Source organism: Marmota flaviventris, chromosome 11 (genome assembly GCF_047511675.1).
Source record: "Marmota flaviventris isolate mMarFla1 chromosome 11, mMarFla1.hap1, whole genome shotgun sequence".
NCBI classification, from domain to species: Eukaryota; Metazoa; Chordata; class Mammalia; order Rodentia; family Sciuridae; genus Marmota; species Marmota flaviventris.
The window spans coordinates 15,874,983-15,897,184 of record NC_092508.1 but is presented as its reverse complement, the minus strand read 5'-3'; the positions used below and the strand labels follow the sequence as shown (position 1 = coordinate 15,897,184).

At 40.4% G+C, this 22,202-nt stretch overlaps 1 protein-coding gene across 2 annotated transcripts in view; it reads right to left on the bottom strand.

Moving 5' to 3' along the window:
* Epha4 (EPH receptor A4) overlaps positions 1 to 22,202 on the bottom strand; it is a 138,114-nt gene that overhangs the window by 74,965 nt on the left and 40,947 nt on the right. For both annotated transcript variants that reach the window (XM_027941772.2, XM_027941773.2), the window contains exon 4: positions 1,461 to 1,616. In XM_027941772.2, coding sequence (XP_027797573.1) covers positions 1,461 to 1,616 — 156 coding nt within the window. The remainder of the gene's footprint in view (positions 1 to 1,460; positions 1,617 to 22,202) is intronic.

Genomic DNA, 22,202 nt, shown 5'->3' with positions numbered 1-22,202 from the left:
CTTTCAAAGGTGATATACCTGGTCATGACAGACAACGGCCCCCGTGGCAGCCCAAACTACTTAAAGGCCAGGAAGAGCTTCTATTCTCAGGTGATGCTGGTCCTGGGCCAGCCAAGATGGGATTTATAGTTGTTAAGGAACATAATAAGAATAATTATAATTACAGTAAAAGCCAAAATATATCAGCAGCATCATTTTATGCATTTTACATAACATAAGCAGTATGAGGCTGTGAAATACCAACAGGCACGAAAGGACACGGAGGCTGTGCACCCCTAATCCAGAAAATGCAAATCCAAAATGTTCTCAATTCAGATATTTTGAGTGCAGACATGACACAATAAGAGAAATATTCCACACCTGACTTGTGATGGGGGCCAGTTAAAATATTGATGCCCTGAAAATATTGTACAAAATCCTTCAGGCTACGCGTAACAGCTGTATATGAAACATAACCACATTTGATGTTTAGATATGGGTTTTTTAAAATATCTTATTAGCTGTATGCAAATTTTTCAAATACCCCTCCCCACAAAAAAAATATCCTAAATTTAAAACATTTCTGGTCCCAAGCATTTTGGAAAAGGGAAACTCAATTTGTACTATTATTAACACATTCTACAGATGAACGAACTGAAGCTGACCAGTTACCCAGCTACTAAAGAGTGTGTCAGAAAACAAACGCAAACCCTGGGGACTTTGCACTAAACCACTACATCCCCAGAAACAGACTTCATTAACAAACCCAGGAAGTGAAATGCTGGGCTCTTCACTCCTGTCCTGGTCCAGGTCACAGCCACTGCAGGATCCATGAAGCCCAGAGTGTGCATGAAAGGAAGAGCAACACCTGGGAACACTTTCCAAATAAGATGTGAGAAGAGCTCTCTCTACTGCCCTTCACACCAGGCTTCTCAGCTCCATCCATTCATTAGCCCAACATTTATTAAGTGACTATCATTAAAGAAGCATTTATTAGGATCCAGAACTAAGTGTTATGAACACAAAACTATGAGGAAAGACAGAAGAGGTGTAATGGCAGCTACAGCAATGACCTCAGACACACTGAGCTGTCTCTTTGCACACTGAAACCACATTCTCAAACCCTGCTCTCTACCTGTTTCTCCCACAGCTGTAAGCTTTGCGCAGTGCTCTATGCAATGGTAAAGCCATTTGTAAATTCCAGTCTCAGCTCTAATTACACTGTCAGACAGCCCCTGAACACTCAATCTCTGTTCCACAAAGCAGTCTGCTGGCAGCTGCGCATTTTGAAGGCAAGCAGAAACGGTGAAAAAGATTCTTTCTTTTCATGAGCATTTTCCCTGCTATGATTGAGAAGAGATACATGCTTGATCTAATTTGCCCCCTGCATGGCTATCCTGGGAGAAGACCTGGCAGTGCCCTGCTAGGTGGTAATGAAAGCTGTTGGCATCACAGGAATGGGAGACAAGCAAACAACTTACGGGTGCAGGGCATAGAGGCAGCATCATTGTCAGCTCGGAAAAAATCTCGGTCACAGGTGCACGAGGTGGCGCCTTCCCAGACAGAGTAGCTGTGGGGTGGACACTTGGCACAGGTGGCATCCGTGGAGAGAGCCTTGTAATATCCAATTTTGCAAGCTGCAGGGAAGGAGAAAAGAACAAGAGAACAAATATAAACCACTGCAAATACAGCAAAGCAAAATGTGAAACTTCCTTAGCTCAGAGGAAGGAAGATGTTTATGCTAATTACTGATGATCAGCTATGGCTTAAGATACAGGTATAGTCGCCCAGCCATTAATTGATTACAGCCACCCTTTAAGGGTCCTTTACATTCTTGGTTAGGTGGCAAGAGGCCCCCTAGGAGATATTTGCTTAAAATTGGTGGTACCCACTAAAAGCAAAGCCTAAGTTTGCTGAATGCCTTTCCATGTGCCAGGTACCCTGTATCTGCACTCTCTTGTTTAATTCTTATAACACTCTCTTTCCATAAACACTATTATTATCTTTACCTTAGAAATTCCTGCTGAGAGCAGGTAATTACTGGTATGAGACGAAGTGTCTGGTAAGTGTCAGTAACCAGGTTTGACCCTGGGTGTTCTGCCCCCAAAGCCACCCACTCTGGGATCTGAGAGCATGGTCTTTAACCAACCAGTTGAAAGTATGTCTAAATGGTAGCAAAGAGGTGGTGTGTGATTATTTCCTATTATAGCTAAAGAGAGTACCATAGCACACAACCAAGAAAAGCAATCATTCATATATATATATATATATATATATATATATATATATATATATATATATATATATATATATATAAATGTTTTGTAAGGCATGTGTCATGATTTCAGGGCAAAATAATAAAAACTACTAACTGTAGATCCTGGAATACAATGTGGTGGTTTTTTGTTGTTTGTTTGTTTTTAGATCAGCAAATATTTTTTGTTTATTTCAAGTTAATGAAACCCTCCTGTTTTTTTCTTCCTCTATATTCAGCACCCTCACCCTCAAGAGTCTGGTACAGAGAACAAGAGTGGTACAATTCTTTATGCACCTGAGATGTTTTCCATGACTTCATTTTTATAAACACCAGACTGACACTGAGAACTACTTTTCCTAATGTGGAAAAATTCAACAATGCTGCAAAACCTCATAATAAAAAAAAAAAAAATAGTTAATAAGGCCCTGCTTCCCTAATTTCCCACTCTATGTTATTCATGATCTGTTCCAACATGAAATTAAAACTGACCAATACTATCAGTATTAAACTCACAGAGGCAAGGTCATTAAAAATAAAGTTTTCCCAGCCAGGTGTGGTTGTGTACCCCTGTAATTCCAGCAACTTGAGAGGCTGAGGCAGGAGAATCCCAGGTTCAAGGCCAGCCTTGGCAACTCTCAAAGTAAAATAAATAAAAAGGGCTGAAGATGCAGCTCAATGGTAACGGACCCCCAATCTCCCACCACCAGGTTCAATCTTCAGTACCAAAATAAATAAATAAAATTATTCCATAACATCAAAGGTGTATTTTTTCTTCTTCTTTTTTATTTATTTGTTCTAATTAGTTACACATGACAGCAGAATGTTCTTCGGTTTCATTGTACACAAATGGAGCACAATTCAAAGGTCTATTTTAAAAAGTGAGATGCCTACAATCTTCCCAGCATGATCCAATCTCAGTCCTCTCCATTTAATACATCCCCAGGTTGTATCCATACTGTCAAAAACACCAGCTGGGAGAAGAACCTATGGGGACATTTTTCCATCAGCCTGACCATCAAGAAACTAACCAATGCTAGCAACCCAGCAGATCTTTCTGGAAGGAGATCTAAGGGACCTGCAAAGATACTTGATTCTATGTGGCTGTGATCCCCTGCCAGCCCTATGCATGAAGCATCTTGCAGACTCCGCGGAAGCCTGCTCCTTTCTTGCGTGTCCTCTGACATTTTCTGCCTCACATGCTCATCACACAAGCGGAAAGGGAGTTTAGTGGGAGCTCAGAAATGCACACAGTTACTTCACTCTTATTAACTGAAGTTGTTTATGGAATTTCCTTTAACGAGCTCAAACTTTATGACGTGTGCAGCACCAACAATAAAAGCGCTCAGAGATCAATCTCTCCCTTATTTGCTTTCGTCCTTCACTGGACCGAAGCATCTTAGAAAAACAAGCTGCTCCAGTGACTGAGATTTATGTGTCTCAAGTTTACACACATCGCATAATTAGATAAGGTTCACCTTGCAAGGGGCTGTTTGGTCAACCTAAGATGGCCCTAGGGTTTCCATTAAAATCAGAAACCCAGGTTTGGTAGGAAGAAGCACTGGGGCTCAGGCCGGGCCATATCAACACAAAGAGCCCAAACTCCCTGGGTCCCACCTTTCATCAGCGGGTCACAGTCAATAAAAACAACTGGAGGTAACTTGTTCAGAACTGCCAAGAAGGCACACATTATGTCTTTTTTGTTTTTTCCCAAGAATATCTGCTGTTCCTGACTGATTCTCATGTGCTTTTGATTTCATCCACAATCAAAATCTAAAATTGAATAGGGGGAGTAGAAGATGAATAATAATGAAAATTAACCAATGACTGGTCAATGTGACACAAAAAACAGCACTTGTTTTGGTTGGGGGATTGGGGATTGAATCCAGCAGTGTCTCACCACTAAGCCACTCCCCCATCCCCCTTTGTGATTTTTTTTTTTTTTTTTTAATGACAGGGTCTGGTCAAGTTGCCCAGGCTGGCCTCAAACTTGAGAACCTCCTGCCTCAGCCTCCAGAGCCGCTGGGGTGACAGGTGTGTGCCATTGTGTCCCACTGAAAACAGTACCTCTAAAAAATCTCATGGGGTCACTGCTATTTCTTCAACTTACGTAGGTAGTTCTTAAAAGACTATTAGTTTAAAAAATTAAACTCCAGAGTTCACAAACATCAGATTGGAAGATGTTTCTTTCAATTTGTTAAAGTCCCCAAATTCAGTATTTTAGGTGAATTTAAGGAAAAAATGAACTTGAAAGCTTATATTTTCTTCTAAGCTGATACTAATATGTTACCAAGAATAAAAATACGAGAATTCATTGGGGAAATACACAGCTTCATACCAATTTGGAGAATTGAAAGCTGCGGGTTTTTTTTTTTTTTTTTTTAACATGTGGAGTATTTTTAACTTTTTCCTGTTTTACAAGCACAAGCAGAAAATATAAAATTGTCATTGTACTATTCTCGGCAGCTCTTGCTACCCTTAACACATTCTTTTGTCTTCAACTACATTAAGACCATGTTATTAATATTTCAGGATTCTTAGAAAGGCGCTCTCAAAATACAGCAGTGGCTATCCACACAAACAAACATTTGGCAGCTTAACGTTCAAAACAACCTACCAAATAGATGGTTCCCCTACATTTCTCTGCTGTGTGGTTGACGGCCTTCCAGTATTTGATGCATGAATGTGTGAAGTCCATTCTACATTTTTCTTATTCAACACTCGCTAGCATCTGAAAATATTCACTGTCTCCTTCACTCCTTCATTCTGAACAAAACCCCTGTAAGAGATTCCCTTGGCATAGCAGGCACTGATGTGTGTTAGTTTTTCCCATCATTCTCTCCTGGTTGAGAACTGCTATCCTGCATTTTTTTTTTTTTTTTTTGAATGCTACTGACTTTTTAATCAAGTCCAAAGTGCTTCCTCAAGAAACATCTTCCTCCTGCCCTCTTCCCAGTGAGGCTGCAGCAGGCAGGGAAGGGGTACCTGAGAATAGTCTCCTTACTTGGCCTTCTGACTTCCATTATGGGAAGATAGTTCACATCAGCAAAACAAAACTTGCACCCAGTTCCTTTAGCTTTGTCTTGATTACTGCTTTCTGTTGACATGACATGAAGGAAGAAGATGGAGGAAAAGGAGGAGGAAGAAAGGCTATGTTCTTTCATCAGCTCACCAACTACCACAACAAGGTTAATTTTAAAATTCATCAGGATATTCTCTTTGTAGAATATTGAGTTGCAGTTACCTTTTGTTAGATGCAAAAATGTTTTTCAAGCTAATACAACATCTGCTAGATATATTTTGGTGCACAGACACGAATGCATGGAGATGTAATGCCCAATTTCATAGCTGTTATAGCTATTCTTCTATACATGTCCTACATAGATGGTCAGTCTTGTTTTTTTCTTTCCAAGAAACATAGAAAGAAAATATAGAACCTTATTGTCTTTACAGCTCATTTTAAACTAAACTAGCTTTAAAAAATAGCTATGTGTGTCATAGCACGTGTGGTTTCAAATATCAAGCAATTGAGTACTGTATTAACATGTATTACATTGTTTCATTTAATTGTCAAAATAACCCCATGAGCTTGTGGCACTAACACTAGTCCCATTTTGCAGATGAAGGAACAGGCAGTTTTAGGTAGGCTTCAGGATCATACCAATTAGCAGTAAAGTCAAACATCTATCTAACTCCAGCGCTTATGTTTTTCTGAGTTTTCATGTACTGTAGTTACCTAGTATGAGGATTGATCTTTAATAAAAATGTGACTTGGATATCAATGATGGGGTGGGGAAGTGAGTTAGTCTCAACTTCCATTTGCCCCCAAGTCCAACTCATTGCTGGCTGCATGGACCACACTTTGTTAACTGTGATCCACTACCTACATCACAAAGACTTGGGGAAGTTACTAAAACCAGGCTCCAATCCAAGTTTAGGATTGTCTGGTGGGGCATAAGAATCTTCTTTTCTTACAAACTCAGAGGCCAGTGAAAATCCTGCTGGTCCAGGGACCACACTTTGAAAACCATTGCCTGGCAGAAAACAGATCTACCTCCAAGAAAAATGTCAAAGTGTTGTTCATATCAGATAAGCTCAAACCACTTCACTCCTCTTTCTCAATATCCAAATGCTACTGGGTCAAATGATTGTCAGAAGAAAAATAGTCTTGGTGTGGGGAAATGGCATGTCAGAAATGTGATAGCTTTAAAATATAAAGAATAAGGAACATCCTTATAGAACTTAAATTGTTCTTCAAGCAAAGATAAATATGCCCTGTAATGTCCCCAGTGTGAATAGAACAGAACTTGGGGTAGAATAGCCTTGTAAAAATGAACTGCTCTAAAAGAAGGAAAAAACACAAAATTTATACCCAGTTATGCTAAAGGTCACATTTTAGAATTCAAAGTCGCCCATCCCCATCCCAGTGTTCCAAGTCACAGCCTCAGCACTTGAAAGGCAAATGTTGGAGGGCGGTACAGCAGTTCAAGAACACCCTGAGCAGTATAGCAAGACCCGGCATAAATAAATAGAAAATTAAATAAAATATTTCAAAGGAAGTCTACCACATTAGTACTGTCTCAAATAAATTGTCCTCTCATATCAATACTGTGAAGTTATCACTGGTGTCTTCTGATATTGTACTTTACAACTATTAAATGGCACAATAAGTCTATGCTTATTTGATTTCACACACTTCTGTTTCCTTGACAATAAGTTTAGGATAGTAAAATATAATTGTTTAAAAACACTTATTAAATAAATTAATCATCTGGGTTTTTTTTTTTGTTGTTGTTGTTTTTTTTTTTTTTTGGTGGGTATGTGTATGCACTCTGGAGAAACAATTTTCCAAAAGACAGTTGCAAGACTAGAAATTCAAGTTCATGCCATTCACAGGAAGGTTCGCAGTCTCTAATGAATATTTGGGTAATTTGTAAAAAAGATTTACTGAGTTGTTTTGAAGGTTCTAACTGGATGTCGATCTTTAGTATCCTCAGGACATTTTTTTGAAATGGTTTTGGGGAGATGATGGAGATACAAAAGATCAGATAAAACTGAAATATTCTATTTTGGTTACCTTAATCAAATTTATAAAGGAATAGGCCAGAAATCCACCTAGGACAGTTAAGATACTTAGGACGGAGATGTTTTATAATCAACAACAGCAGGAATGTTAAATGAAGAACAGCAAACGCAAACAAACCAACAACAACAACAACAACAACAACAAAAAGGCTATTTTCTACCTAAAAGTCCTACTCACTGTCTGATTTGCTCTTAAACTTCATAGTACTTTATACCAAGGGCAGCCTGGACATATGATAATGGGCTGGCTTTGGACCTGGAGCTGTAGAGACCAGAATTTGCGACTTAGCTCTGCTATTTATTAGCTATGTGAACTTGAACAAGTAATTTGGCTTTTCTCTACCTCAATATTGTCACTTGCAGGGCTGATGTGAGGAAAAGGAAGATGAGAACACAGCCTGGTGTGTGGCGTGTGCTAGCTATGCACTGAAAGATCACTTGCTCTTACTACTGGTTACAACTAGTGTAACTGGCTGCAAGAAGTGAAGATAATCCACATATTTAAATTTTTTAAAAAATGTTTTTCTTTATATAAAATGGAAAAAAATCTAAAAATGAAAATAAATAAGAATACAATTTCTAAAACATATAGAATGACATTTATTATTGTTTTATTTTCCTCCCTTAACAGAAGGTGGAAAACGTGGGGCTAACTTCTGATTCATAGACCTGCATCTTATTCAGTAGCCACCATTAAGATAAGTATCAAGTAAAAATGTATTTTTATTTTAAAAATGTAAGCAAACTTTTAAATTATAAAGTAACTTAAGCTACTGGGTTGGATTTTCATGGTTTCTTCCCTCCACCAGTAGTGTATGATGCGAACCTTCTCCTCCGTCAAGCCCGGATTCTATTTTTTGCCCTCCATCTCCTCCCATTATTTCCCTTCTTCCTGAGCTAGCTGTCAGGAAAACAGACAAGGGAAAAAATGACAGGAAAAAAAACTATGCTGAAAATTGCCTTGCTCTTTCACGAACAGAATGCAGCATAATCCCATAAATAGGTGGGTAATTCTAAAATGTCAGATGTATGTGGTTTCCACATCAGGTGCAGTAAATCCTCTAGAAGCAAATCCACATAAAGCTTGATAAATTTAAATGAACTCCATAAACATTATTGAGCACAAATGAAAAAGAACACAATAGAGAGATAACTTCCTATTCCCCCACCTTGACCATAATTATTTGAGGAGTTCTTTCTCTTTGGTGAATTTGGAGGGAGAGAGCTTGCACAGGAGAGGTTCAAATAAACAGCAAAGAGAAGCAAATTTTCAGCCCATTTTCCAAGACCTAATTCCATTGTCAGAAACTTGGCTTAAAAGCAGCCCTGTTCCCTACACATGTGGAGGCGATGGGGCTGGAGATCACGCTCTTCAATCTTGTAACTCTAATCTTTGCCTGGTAAACCTGGGGTTCTCTCAGCAGGGACCCTGCCAAGGCATGAGGCTTCCCACTTACCTGGAAGGACTGACTGGAGGAGGGAAGGGCTCCAGTGTCTTTGAAAGACATGTTGCATGCTGTTCTAATGCCTAGAGGTTGCTCCCAGGTGTGACAAAAGGACTGTTCTGAACTTGGACTTAGGTATGTTCATTGCAGTTTTCTCTAGGAGGGAGCTGTCATGAATTTGTAACAGATCACAATAGAGCATTGTTCAGAATGAATGGATGGATTATTTCAATTTGATAAGGTGACAATTTTATAATAGAGGGCAGCAACAGCAACCTATAATCACCATAAGATTTTTTTTTAATGCATCTATTTTACTAAATGAAGATCTCCTATTACCTACTGTAATCCTGTTTCAATTCTCCCATGCAGGATATTGAAAATTTACTATATAAAGAATGCATATTCTGAATCTCAATATTACCTTGAAAAATAATTCAGGAAAGCAATCTAATCCCTAGAGCTATACAGATTTTATGGACACATTTTTTTTCCTTTTATTAATGTGAAGTTTTTCTAAAATTTCATACAACAATGATTATGACTTTCTTTGGAAAACTTTGAGATTATGAAATATTCATTTGAGTTTTCTCAACTTATTGATCTATCAAAGAGATAAATTTGAGTAAAATGAGCACAACTTAATTAAAGGACTCTATAATCATTGAGGATTGTGGAAATGATGAAAACATCTCTTTGCCTACTATGCTAAAGTTTATATTAGCAAAGGAAGTGAATGAAAGCTGAAAATCACAAATCACCCCAATGCAAAAAAAAAAAAAAATCAAGACACCCAAATACTTCTTAATGAGCTAAATTTAGAAATTTTTAATCATTTTTTTAAAAAAAAAAACGGATCTCTGCCTTGAATTTAAATATAAAAATGACTAAGTATCTGAAACACTTTTGAAAGATTTAAGCAAGTGCTACCATATAAACTACCAACCTTACAGCAAGGGCACATCCATCCCAGCTGTGGCTTGCAAATCCAGAGTCACTGAGAGCAAACTTGATTGACATTTTACAGAGCATCAGGCTTTTTTGATGAGTCTCCACTGTCTTCCTCACCCTTTGATATTTGGGATACATAAAGACTAGTGGCTCATTACAGATCCTCAGGTGACAAATAACAGGTTAGGGCACTGAACAGAGGAAGCAGCTGTTCTTTCCTTCTTCCCCTCCTTACCCTCCTTTGTGGATCTAGATAAAAGTTTCATTCATTGCTAGGTATGTACAACTGTTCATTCCTTGGGTCATTTATGTTTTAGCAAACATTTATTAATCTTTTACATAATAATGGCAACAGTAATAATGAGAGTGACTATTCAGTGTCCACATACTGTTTAACAAACACATACTAAGAGTCTCAGTCTGAGAGGTTGAGACTTTCTATGGAACTGAGACCTTCAAGGGAGAGAGCAGAACACAACTCACTCTCACATCTACAGGGGTGCTCCCCTGCAGAGGTGCCTCTGGACTTCTGTGGGGACTCTCGTCACGCATCTAACCCAGGTTGTCTGTCATAAAAGGAACTGAGTAGAAAAGCCAGCTGAGTTAATAGGATTTCTGAGTATCAACCAAAGAAAGAGTCAAGCCAGGAAGCTGGTTCCAACCAGAAGCTAACATAGTAGTTACTGATTGCCAATTGATAGTTGTGGATATTGGAGGTATTTATCAAGCTCATTTAGACAAGAATCTTCTTTTTAAGGGAGATCCCAGCTCAATGAGAGACAGAAATGATTCTCTCATTAACTTCAGGTATCGCCTATGCTTGCTCAAATTTTCTATCAATTTAGAAATAAATGTTGCAAAGAAAACTGGGGAAGAATGAAATATGATTTGGAGCCAGGACCAGACCGAGAGAAACATGTGTTAAATAATTATTTGATTAGCTCCGGTGGCATTGCCACTCATTGTCACCCAAACTACTTTACAGCCTGAGTCGTCACCACTCATGATTTATGCAGCTGAAAGGAGTGCAGTAATAACTGCTCAGTATCCCTCTTTCTTTTTGATATGCTGATGGGGTCTAAGGATCTCAGAAGAAAAGAAAAATCTCCCCGGTGTTGTAGTTATTAGTAATGCTCAGCAATTCTCTGCTGAGACTTTTTCTGGGGAAGTGGGGGGACTGGAATTCAATCCCAGGAGTGCTTTACCACTGATCTACATCCTCAGTCCTTTTATTTTTATTTATTTATTTATTTATTTTTGAGAAAGGATCTTACTAAGATGTTGAGGCTGCCCTCAAACTTGTGGTCTTCCTGCCTCAGCTTCTAGAGTCCTCGGCTGAGGTTTTGAATCGTGATTCCAATCACCATTTGCTTTTCAACAATTAATATATTGAGAATTTTTTGAAAGAGAATTTTTAAATTCTGAGTCTAAATGATTTTTATAAAGTGATTTATGTTTAAGAGATATGATCAGGCTAAACATCTGTTTTTTGGTATTGTGCATACTGGATTAAAGATTTTATATAACTACCTGCCAACATTTAATATTATATGTGTTGGACCATTCCAACTTTGCTTATGTCTGAGGAGAACAAAATGAAAATTCCCCAGGGCTCCCTGAAGAGACCTAGTCTAGACCAAGTGAAATTTATAGGGAACTTGCACTGTCTGTTTTCAGAGCAAAACAGACATGATCCCAGGGATGATAGTAAAGACCAGCACTCCAAATACCTGGGATAGCACAGATGATCTTGCTATTATTTAAAAAGTGCTAGCATCAACCCACCCTCTTCCACTGACTCAGTGACACTCCTACAAGCTGGGGAGTTTGAAAATTCATCTAATGCATTCTGAACTCATCAGCTTGATGGATTGTTGTCCCCAGAAATCAGTTTAAATTGCTAGCAGAAATATGCAGTGTGATGACAGACTGCTCATCTACTCCCACCTTGACAAGGATGACCTAGCAACTTGACGAGGCTTACCTGCAAGCTTAGCACAGGACCACATGCATAAAAGTGCAAGGAAGGGAGCTGCAAACTCAGGAGCCTGAACTCCATGGCGTAGGGCAGTTTTCCTAAGCTTTCACTTGATCCCCTCTCCTAGAGCACAAAGGGCTGGTCTCTAGATGCTCCTAACTGTATGGCATGTTGGACGGGTCCCACCCTCAAGGGTTCTGGGAGGTTCTGCGGAAAGTGCTTTGGCAGCCTGAGCACTCTCTGTCATCAGTCTGAATTCATGGGAAAGGGCAAGATGCCAGAAGTGCTTGCAGGTGAATACTTGGTCCCTTTCAAGTGCATCTGACTTACACTGATGACTTAAAAGTGTGTTTGTCTTTTGTTGGGAAGGATTGTCAGTGAGGTGGGTAAATCTTTTCCAGGTATAAATTATAAATCACAAACGGGGATGGAAGGGTACCACCAAGTCACAATCTGCTTATCTGGGCTTCTCTCATCCTAAATATTAAATGAACATGAAAATAGATATTGATAATAGGAAAAAACAAAAAAAGGTACATCACACTGACATGTTCCCAAAGTGTTGGGTCATGAAGGAAGAAAAAGGGAGGACAAACTGCCCTTTGTAAAACATAAATGCAAGAGAAGCCAGACTGACCCATTTAAGAAAGCAAAAGAACAAATCAGGATTTGTTCTATCAAACACGGAAGAACTGAGTATCATAACAACCTAAGTTCACCTCAGATGTACAAAAATCTTTACTCATCAAAGACAGACCTTTAGAACAAACTTAAAATATGATTATAAACAGCATAGCATGGGCAGCTGAAAACCTTTTCTAGGATTCTATTTAGAAGACGTAGCTGACCTGAATTTAGGAAAAAAGGGTTTTCACATCACTTTGCTAATTAATGCCTCCTTCTTGTACATCACAAAGTAGTTGAGGATCCTTTACAAGGTCCTTCCAACCAGCCATTAAAAGTTGATCACTTTTACTCTGCAGGGCTTGGAGGGAGTCTTTCTGTGCCAATGTGCTTTTTTTTTTTTTTTTTTTCCAGTGGCTGTAGAAAGTTTGTATTTATTAGGTATAAAATACTCCATAATAAAAAAAAAAAAAACTGAATTAAAAAAAATGTTGATCACCTTGGCATGCAGAAATCGAGACCTGATTTTATTCATCAGAATAGGAAAAAAATTTTTTTTTTCATCCAAGACAGGATCAGCCCTAAAGAGGTTCAGATTTGAAGGGGGAAATATGGTGAAGTCATAAATCATTCTCCCAGAACAAACGAGGGAAAAAAAAAAAAGCATAAAAAATTTTTGGCTGATAAATGATTACCTTCATGAACAAAATGAAGCTGTCCTTCCCGAGGCTGTGCTGAGCTTCCACTTACTTGTGTGGAAACACAACTAAGAATCCATTCATGCATAGGTGGAAATGGAGGAAGGGTTCTTGGGGAGAAGACCTAAATTCCAACCCAGGCATTCATTCACCAACTCTAGCCTCAGTGTCCTCTGAGGGCACTGGACTAAGTAATTTTAAATATCTCATTTTAAACTTCTAAAATTCTGTTTCCACGATCTGACAGACTCAATAATTCTGAAATAACACAAACTGTTTTAACGAACACCAAAGCAATAAACAATTGGGTTCAACGCTATTCAGCAGATCATTCCCATCCCTCCGTGTATCTTTCCTTCCCAGACTAGCATGGGTTCATCATCAAACTCTAAATCTAAGCTCCGCCACTTCCCAGCCCTGGGATTACAGCAAGGAACTCAGCCATGGGCCCATGTACTCAATGTTTTTTCTCCAATAAATTCATCCCTTTAAACTCTTCATTGAACTTTTTCTTCTCTTTCTTAGTAGAGATCTCCAAATGCACTTGTGCTCTTTTTGCTAAATACTAAGAACCAAATCAGACAAGACAATGAGGGAAAGAAATGAGTTAAGAACCTCAGTGGCGTGAAAGGTCATTATTGCACATGTATTTTTGAGCATCTGCATGTGGGTGACATGAGTAGATGACCCACAAGGTCTGTACCACGTTCTAGTGGTAGGGACAGAATTTAGCAAGAGAATAAATAGGTGATAGGAAGGACATCAAGGGTAGGACACTTGAATTGGGATCAGAGTCAAGAAAGGGTTGGTAAATGTGAAGGTCATATGGGGGAGGTGGCATTCAGGGACAAAGGGAAAGTTGCAAAGTCCCTATGGGCAGTGTATCAGAGGAACAGTAAAAAGAGGACTGTCATTGGGAAACGCTTCCAAGACCCATCTGAGAAGTCACCCTGGTGCACATCACAGGCCCTTCACTCAGTGAAGAGATGAGGGCTTGTCCTCAGTATGGCAGTGGGATCGGTTAGAGATTTTTCAAAAGATCTCTAGCTGCTGGTGGAAATGGAACACAAAAGTGCCATCAGAAACAGGGGGTCCACTAGGAGGTCACTGAGGTAGCCAAAGGAGAAAGGAAAGCCACCTGGCCAGGGTATACAAGGTGGAGCTGGGAGTCAGCTTCCACGTAAAGACATAAGGGACCAACATTGCTCTTCCTCATAGCCCTAAGATCTTCCTCTTAAATAGACTTGAGATTCCAAACAAGTGACACAAGGAGCAAATTTTGACTCTCCCCCCTTGGCTCCATCCTTCAAAATGAGTCATGTCTAGATCCACAGACTGGGGCTGTCACTTCCACAGCTGATTATGGCTCAAGGATGCTCCTGAATGTGCCAGGACAACAGCCCTGAGGAGGCTGGCAACCAGCCCCTGGGTCCTGACCACTTACAGGTGGTCACACCTTGATAGCAGCTGCATGACAGCACCTACCAACTAAGGAGAGGAGGGACAGATGCCTGGGCGTGATTCAGGCTGGAACTAGGAGTGCAGACGGAACCTGTCAACAGCGACAAAAGGAAATGAGGAGTGAGTAAGGTTTCAGGGAGACATTAGGTGGCTGCTGGGGTGGCCAGCACCAGTTGTTGTTCAAATGAGGCCTTCCCTTTCCTTTCCTCACTGAGCTGAACTTGACCTCATCGGAGGCCATAGATTGCTAGCTGACTTCTAGGAAAACTGAGAAAATAAGTTGATATACTCAGACCTGGTTCTGTTTATGCTTTTCTTTCCCGATTGATCCTATAGAGGAATGGTCCCATCTCAAGTTGCAATAAAGGAGAACTCTCCCTCCCAGGCTCAGTCTTGACCCCTGCTTCTGAACAACTATAATTCACTAAAGAACTGTCATCCCAGGGTTTTCTGCCCATCTCTCTCTACTGGGCACACTCCTAGCTCAACAGCAGCAGCAAATGTGCCTGCCCATTTCCTCTCCCAGCTCTAATGTCGAGTCCATCGGACTAGCCTCAGCAAATGAATGGATGAAGACATAGTTGCCTCTAGCTTCCCAGTGTTGGTGACCATCCTTCTGGACACAGAAGGCATCTCAGACCACCAGCCTTTGCTATGAACCAAGCAGTACAAAGATTATCTCGGGTCTACTTTCCTGTTCCTACTCCATTGTGACTTAGATTTCCCCTCAAACAGCCTTGGAACGTGACAGACAGGCTCTGCCAACAGTTGCCAAAAGGGAAACAGGACAATTCCAACCTGGGCAGCCAAGAAGGTCTGCTGATAACACTTGACAAGGACCCCGGAGGTAGAGTTTCACAATTGTCACCTAGAGGAGTAGGAAACCTATGGTTCCCTTCGCCTACCAGCAAATGAACCCTGAGAGTGAAAGTTGAAATATTTAGATATGAAATAATTCTCAGAGGAAAGGGAGCAGTAAAGGTTGGAATCGGTGGAGCTGGTGGGGGAAGAAGTTAAGTTCCAGGAGCAGCAGCCTAGGGAGCTGAGCAGATAGGATTAAAGATAAGGGCCCTGTGAGTGGGTCACACCCTCGCACACACAATACACTGGCCAACTCCTTTACTAACAAAGGAGGCTCAGATCTTGACCAAAACCCAGCCTAGTGTAACAGTCAGGGTGCTCAGAAAAAAAGACCTAAAACAATGTTTTTCAAAACCATCCAAGAGGGCAGGATATAACAAAATATGATTCCTAGGAAGTCTGAGAATAACATGGCCCTAAGGCCACAAAGGAAGTCCAAGTTTCCTCATTGTATTTTAAATGAAGCAGAGTTTTTGAAAACCCGTGTTTGGACCTGAAATGAGAAACACCAAGGCTGCCAATAATCCCATTGCAAGAGGGAGTAGAAGCCAGATGGGGATTCCAGAGCAAGAAATGGAGGAAAGCAGAGAGGTGGAGCAGAGGCCCACCGTTCACAGGCCCGTTTCCTTCAGCTCTGCAGGACAATCCAACAGCACTTCTTTCTTCTGACCCAGCTGTACAGAGCCTACCAGGAGACCTGAGCCCTGTATCAATGTCAATCCTACAGCTAACACACCCCCCCACACACACACACCACAACCCCCAAAGAGGGCATCTCTCACACTTTAGGAATAAAGAACATTAAAAGACCCATGTATAATGTATAATAAGCAAATTAGCTGTTTAAATGCAAGGAACGACCATTCTCATGTCACCGCCTAAGTAAACAGCAGCGTCTACCTCCAACACACCTGCAGCAGCCCAGCCACACCCTTTCCACCTGCCTGGACCAAGGCCTCTTGACTTCCTCTCAGCTTCCTCAGTGTCTCTCCTTTTCTTCTTTTGCTTCCTCTCTCACTTTCTTACTGGCCATTATCAACTTGTGTTATGGTTTGGAAGTGAAGTGTCCCCCAAAATCTCATGTGTGAGAGATAATGCAAGAAGGTTTAGAGGAGAAATGATGGGTTATGAAAGCCAGAACCCAATCAGTGAATTAATCTCCTAGTGGATTAACTGAGTGGTAGCTGAAGGCGAGTAGAATCTGGATGGGGGAGGTGGGTTGTTGGGGGTGTGCTTTGGGGGTATATATTTTGTATCTGGGAGTGGAGTCTCTCTCTTTGCTTCCTGATCATCATGTGAGCCACTTTCCTCCACCACAGTTTTCCTCCACGATGTTCTGACTCATCTTGAACCCCAAGGAATGGGGCCAACTGTCTGTGGACTGAGACCTCTGGAACCATGAGCCCCAAATAAACTTTTCCTTCCCTACCGTTATTCTGGTAAGATCTTTTTAGTCACAGCAGTGAAAAAGCAGGCTAAAACAACTTCTAAGGTTAATTTTTAAGTACCTGTTTTGTATATTTAAAAGCATAAGATGCTCATGCTGATTATGTCATTCCTGTGTTTTAAATCTTTAAATGGCCCCTATTGTGTAGACCATGAAATTCGAAGAGATGACTAGAGAAAACCAAGGGTCACTTCTGCCAGCCTCCATTTGTCCTTCAAGTACCCAACATTTTAGTCAAACCAGGCAGCACCCCCTCTGTTGTCACCTGAATTGCTCTTCACACATTCCCAATTATCTTGAATAATGGAATCCTGACCCCTAACCCCTTTTAAAACCTGAAATCAGCTACCACCTCTTCCATCAAGCATCACCACATTCGGGAATGAGACCTCGAATTTGTGTTTACAACACAGCACTGTTACGGTTTATGCTCACTTGAACATATAGTCATTCATTTTATTACCCAGAAAGCCACTGGCTGGTAGACCCAGAGTGTAATTACCACTTCCATCACACACACACACACACACACACACACACACACACTTAGAGGAATTCCTATTATCTTATCTTGAACACAACAGATCTGTCTTTAGGAAGTAAGAGTTTTAAACTCTCACCAAATGCTTTAAGATTTTCATTTCCCATTTCCCTCCTAAAATCCTATTTTTAAAAATTCATGTAATTTCTGATTTTTTCCTATAAGTTGGTGACTCTGAACAAATGAAATAAAGACATCAATCATTCTTGAAACATGTTTCATAATATGAAATTATAATCTTTTTGATGAAAAACCCTTGACAGTTCTACTTTTAATATGCATTCTTTGAAAAAGCATTCCAAGACAAAAGGCACACTCAATAATGCCTCAAAAATGTATTTGCATTTTATTAACCTTAATATTGTCTGCATCCACCTGAAATTTCTTATAAATCACGTTTAATTACATCCCACCCTCTTGGATTTGTTTGTTTGGTTGGTTGGTTTAAATTTGTTTAAACTACTATTTTAAAAAAGAAAGAAATGTTGAAATTCTGATTATTTCATGCACAGCAAGGTTTGGCCATGTAGTGTTAGCCCACGGACATCCTGTAATAATTCTTTCCCGATTTTCAACTCCTTAGACTCCATTATTTAGTATTGTGAATGTCAGTGGAGTAGTTATTGCCTGGCCAAACTTCTGTCAGCCAAATTCACTCCAAACCTGTGCTTGTGTATGAAAAGGAAGCCCAAGCCTGATGCAATAGGAGGAACTCTGTTTAGATCTTAGATGTTGCAAGATAAAAATAAGAAAAATTGCTACTGAAACTGGCCTCAGGGTTTCCAGATGAAATGCCAGAGACTGTAGAAATACTATAACCAAAGCAGGGAAAGGAGGAAGAGGAGGAGGTGGTTTTAGAAGGAAGGGCATGAGGTCAGAAGGCCTTTGCATTGAGATGTTCAGGATGCAATCCAGGTGTGGAGGTGGGCTCTGGCACTACCAGAACATTGGAAAACATCTGTAAAAAGCACAAGAGTCACCACGGGAGGGTCTAAACTGTGGAGCCAGGAAAAGACTCAGGAAGAAATTTGCAAATACCCTATTTCAGAGGGAATTGGAGAAAATGGAATAAAAAAGCTTGAGAGACAAGAACACAGAGGAAGAAGGGAAGGAGTAAGCAAGTATGCTCCTCCACCAACCACCAGGCTCTCCTGACGTGGGCACTGCCCTGTTGATGTCATTGTACAAGGAGGCACCCAAGAATTTTGAAGCCCAGTGACACAAATACATGCACATAAAGAGCCCAGAGGAAGCATGAAGAAAACCATGGGAGATCATAACTCTAACCAGCAAGGGAATGCCAAGGAGGAGGAGGCCAAGAAAAGACTCAAATTGCCAGTGTCAAAGAGAAAAGTCCCACCACCGTGACACCAGGTAAGGGTGGGGAACCAAGTTGTAGGATTGGGCAGTTGATAAAGAAAAATGAATCAAAAGTTAGAAAAATGTTTTACACAATGACCACCAGTAGAAGAGGTGGAAAAGTCGATTCCTGTTACAACACAACTATTATTCAAGGGATTTGTGAAATTTTGTCCTCTGTAAGTAAACTAGCACCCCCCACACACAAACCCCACACGCAACCCCAGAAATGGCTTTCTCAGGTATTTACGGAGAAATCGTATTTACTGATATTCCATTTCCACAAGTTTTAACCTCTGAGAGTTCAATTATGTTCTTGAGATTTTAAAATCAAAAGCCAAAGTTCCTTGTCATAAGTTGAAGATCACAATAAAAATAAAATCCTACTTTTTAAATGTTTTCAGTTAGACTGTCACTATGCAGAAGGTGAAGACCCCAATACTCCTAGGAAGCCTCCCGCCTTACAGAAGCACTGGCGATAGCTGGAGTGGTGAGGGTAGCAAGGACTTCCTCCTGCTCTCCAGGTGCCCTTCTCTCCTCATCTGATCCTCCCTATCATCCCGAAAAGTAGAGGCTATTTCAATTGATCGATTGATTGATTGATTCAACAAATATTGGGGCGGGGGCATCTAGTACACGTCAGACAATGTTCTAGGTGTTAGGAATAAATCAAAATCCCTTTTGTTACATTGATGGAGGCAGAGGGAATGGAAAGAGAGAAATGATCAAAAAAACCCAAACACATGTAAAATGCCAGGTGGTGAGAAATGCTCCAAGGGGGATACAGAAGAAGAAGAAGAAGAAGAAGAAGAAGAAGAAGAAGAAGAAGAAGAAGAAGAAGAAGAAGAAGAAGAAGAAGAAGTAGTAGTAGTAGTAGAAGAAGAAATATTTCATTTATTGAAAACTGAGGCACCCCATTGATGCTTGACCTGCAGAGGACAAGACAATGTTCCTTAAGTAGTGGGGTAAAGTTCAGATGCAGAGAGGATGGTCCCAGGGTAAAGGCTTCCAGCCACTTCTGCATGCTGCCTTTTCTCATGCCAGATGTCAACTGCACAAAAGGTACGCATGGAATGCCCCAGATTCTGCCCAAGCTCACTTTAATGCCAGGCTTCTGGATGAAAGAAAAAATCAAAGTCAAGGAAGTGTAATATCCCATATACAATCAGTAAGGCAAGTGGTGAGTTAAATGTGTCTTCTAATTTCTCCAGTGTTGCTGTATTGCTTTAGGTCTTTTTGTTGAAATGGAAAAGAGGGTAAGAATGCAGGTAGCAGTTAGTCCTCATTAGATTTTGGTATAAGTCGTTATAACTCACCACATTAGACTTATAACCAGTCTTCCGCATGCACAAACGTTACCTTGGAAACATGGTTGTAATTTCCTAATGAAGCCCGTGTCAAATGAAGAAGCAAATTAGAAAAGACAAGGAAGTATATTGTACTTAGCGACCTTTCAGAATTTGCCAAATGCTTAGCCATCTACATAAAGCTTAAATGTATCTTATATCTTCACTTCAGCCAGGAAGATACAACATACAAAAAAAAAAAAAAAATTGTACCTGGACTTCTCAATACTTTCTACATCTCAAGTGTCAGTCCAGATTACTAAACACAGCCTGGGTTAATGGCTATACAACTGAAGTTTATTAACATCAAAAACCTTGATTTGGACCAGGTGTGGTGGCTCATGCCTGTAATCCTAGTGGCTCAGGAGGCGAAGGCAGGAGGATCTCCAGTTCAAAGCCAGCCTCAGCAATTTAGTGAGGCGCTAAGCAACTCAGTGAGACCCTAAGCAACTGTCACTAATAAAATACAAAATAGGGCTAGGGATGTGGTTCAGTGGTCAAGTGCCCCTGAGTTTGGCCCCAGCCCTAAAAAAAAAAAAAGAAAAAAGAAAAACAAAAAAACCTGATTTGGCTGGGCATAGTGAAGCACGCCTATAATCAAAGCAGTTCTGGAGAATGAGGCAGGAGGATTTTGAGTTCAAAGTCAGCCTCAGCAAATTATCAAATTCAGCCTCAGCAAATTATCAAGACCCTAAGCAGCTTAGTAAGATCCTGCCTCAATATAAAAATTAAAAAGGGCTGGGAATGTGGCTCAGTGGTTAAAATCCCCTGGGTTCAATCTCTGATATCTCCTCCCACCCACCCCACCCCTGCTTAAAAAAAAAAAAGGAAAACATTGATTTGAGTAGATTTGATTGCATTTTATGGCTAACTACCTATTAATCAAAATCTTACATGCACACATTTAAGGTATGTATTTCCCAATTCAGGGATTTAAAATTAAACTTTCCAGCAATGATCATATTTTTACAACTCTTAAAACCTCTAAAGTGTCCTAGCTATTGTCTCATGTACCTGAGACAAGTGGAAAGGAGAGAATAAAAAGAGGCAAATTTCATAAATCTATAAATATATAATTTTATAGCTGACGGAAAGAGCTTACTATTTTCATCACTCACCGAATTACATACCCATGATAGAAATTTCTGTTTCATAAAAGAATGTGATAAAAATTGACGATGTAAACTAGACCAATCTGTCAGGGAAGGTGGCATTCATGGTGGCCACGGGGCAAACCAGCTGCGAGTCATCTGTCCCTGGCAGAGTGGATGCGAGGGGACAACCATTATGCTGCATGAAACTTCCCATTCAGGTGAATGGAAACTGGCGCTAAACTCGATGTTAGTTAAAAGGTTAATTTTCTCACTCATGTTGTGGATATTAGTGCTGGGGAGGAAAACCATGATCACAGGCTCCCTGAATTACCTTTCAGTTAATCAGGATAAGGGAACTGAGAGTGGGATGGTTCCTTCAGTTAGGTTGAATAATTCCCGCACTGGGCATGCTCAGGGTTATGCTGTTCCCATTCCCATGTCTCATCAATGGAGGCAGAACTGCCCAGTGGTTAGACACAGGCTCTGCAACCACAGATGTGGTTTGAATGATGGAGCTGCCCTCTGAGGGCAGTAAGATGTGGAACCTAACTCATCCGCAGATTCCTTTCTGAAATGGGGCTGCTACCAGGTGAGCAAGAAGGAGAAATCACCCACCAAGGTCCTGGCCCAGCAGTACCAAGTTCCACCACCACTGGGTGTCCTCAGGTGCTCTCTTGAACTTGGAGCCTGTGTCCTCTAGATACAGTGTTGCTCCCTGACACTGGAATTCCTTGAAACAATGTTGCCAAGAAATGTGGCTAAGACAATCCCAAAGAACCATAGGCCAAATGTTTTCTCTGATATGCGGATGCTAATTCACAGTAAGGGGGCAGGGAGAATAGACATATTTTGGACTAGAAGGAAGGGAGTGAAGGGAGGGGAAGGAGTAAGGGATAGGAAGTACAGCAGAATGAATTGGACATTACGACCCTATGTGCATATGTGATTACATGACCGGTGTGACGCTACAGTATGCACAACCAGAAGAATGAGAAGTTATACTCCATGTATGTATGATGTGTCAAAATGCATTCTACCTTCATATATAACTAATTAGAACAAATAGCAAAATTTAAAAA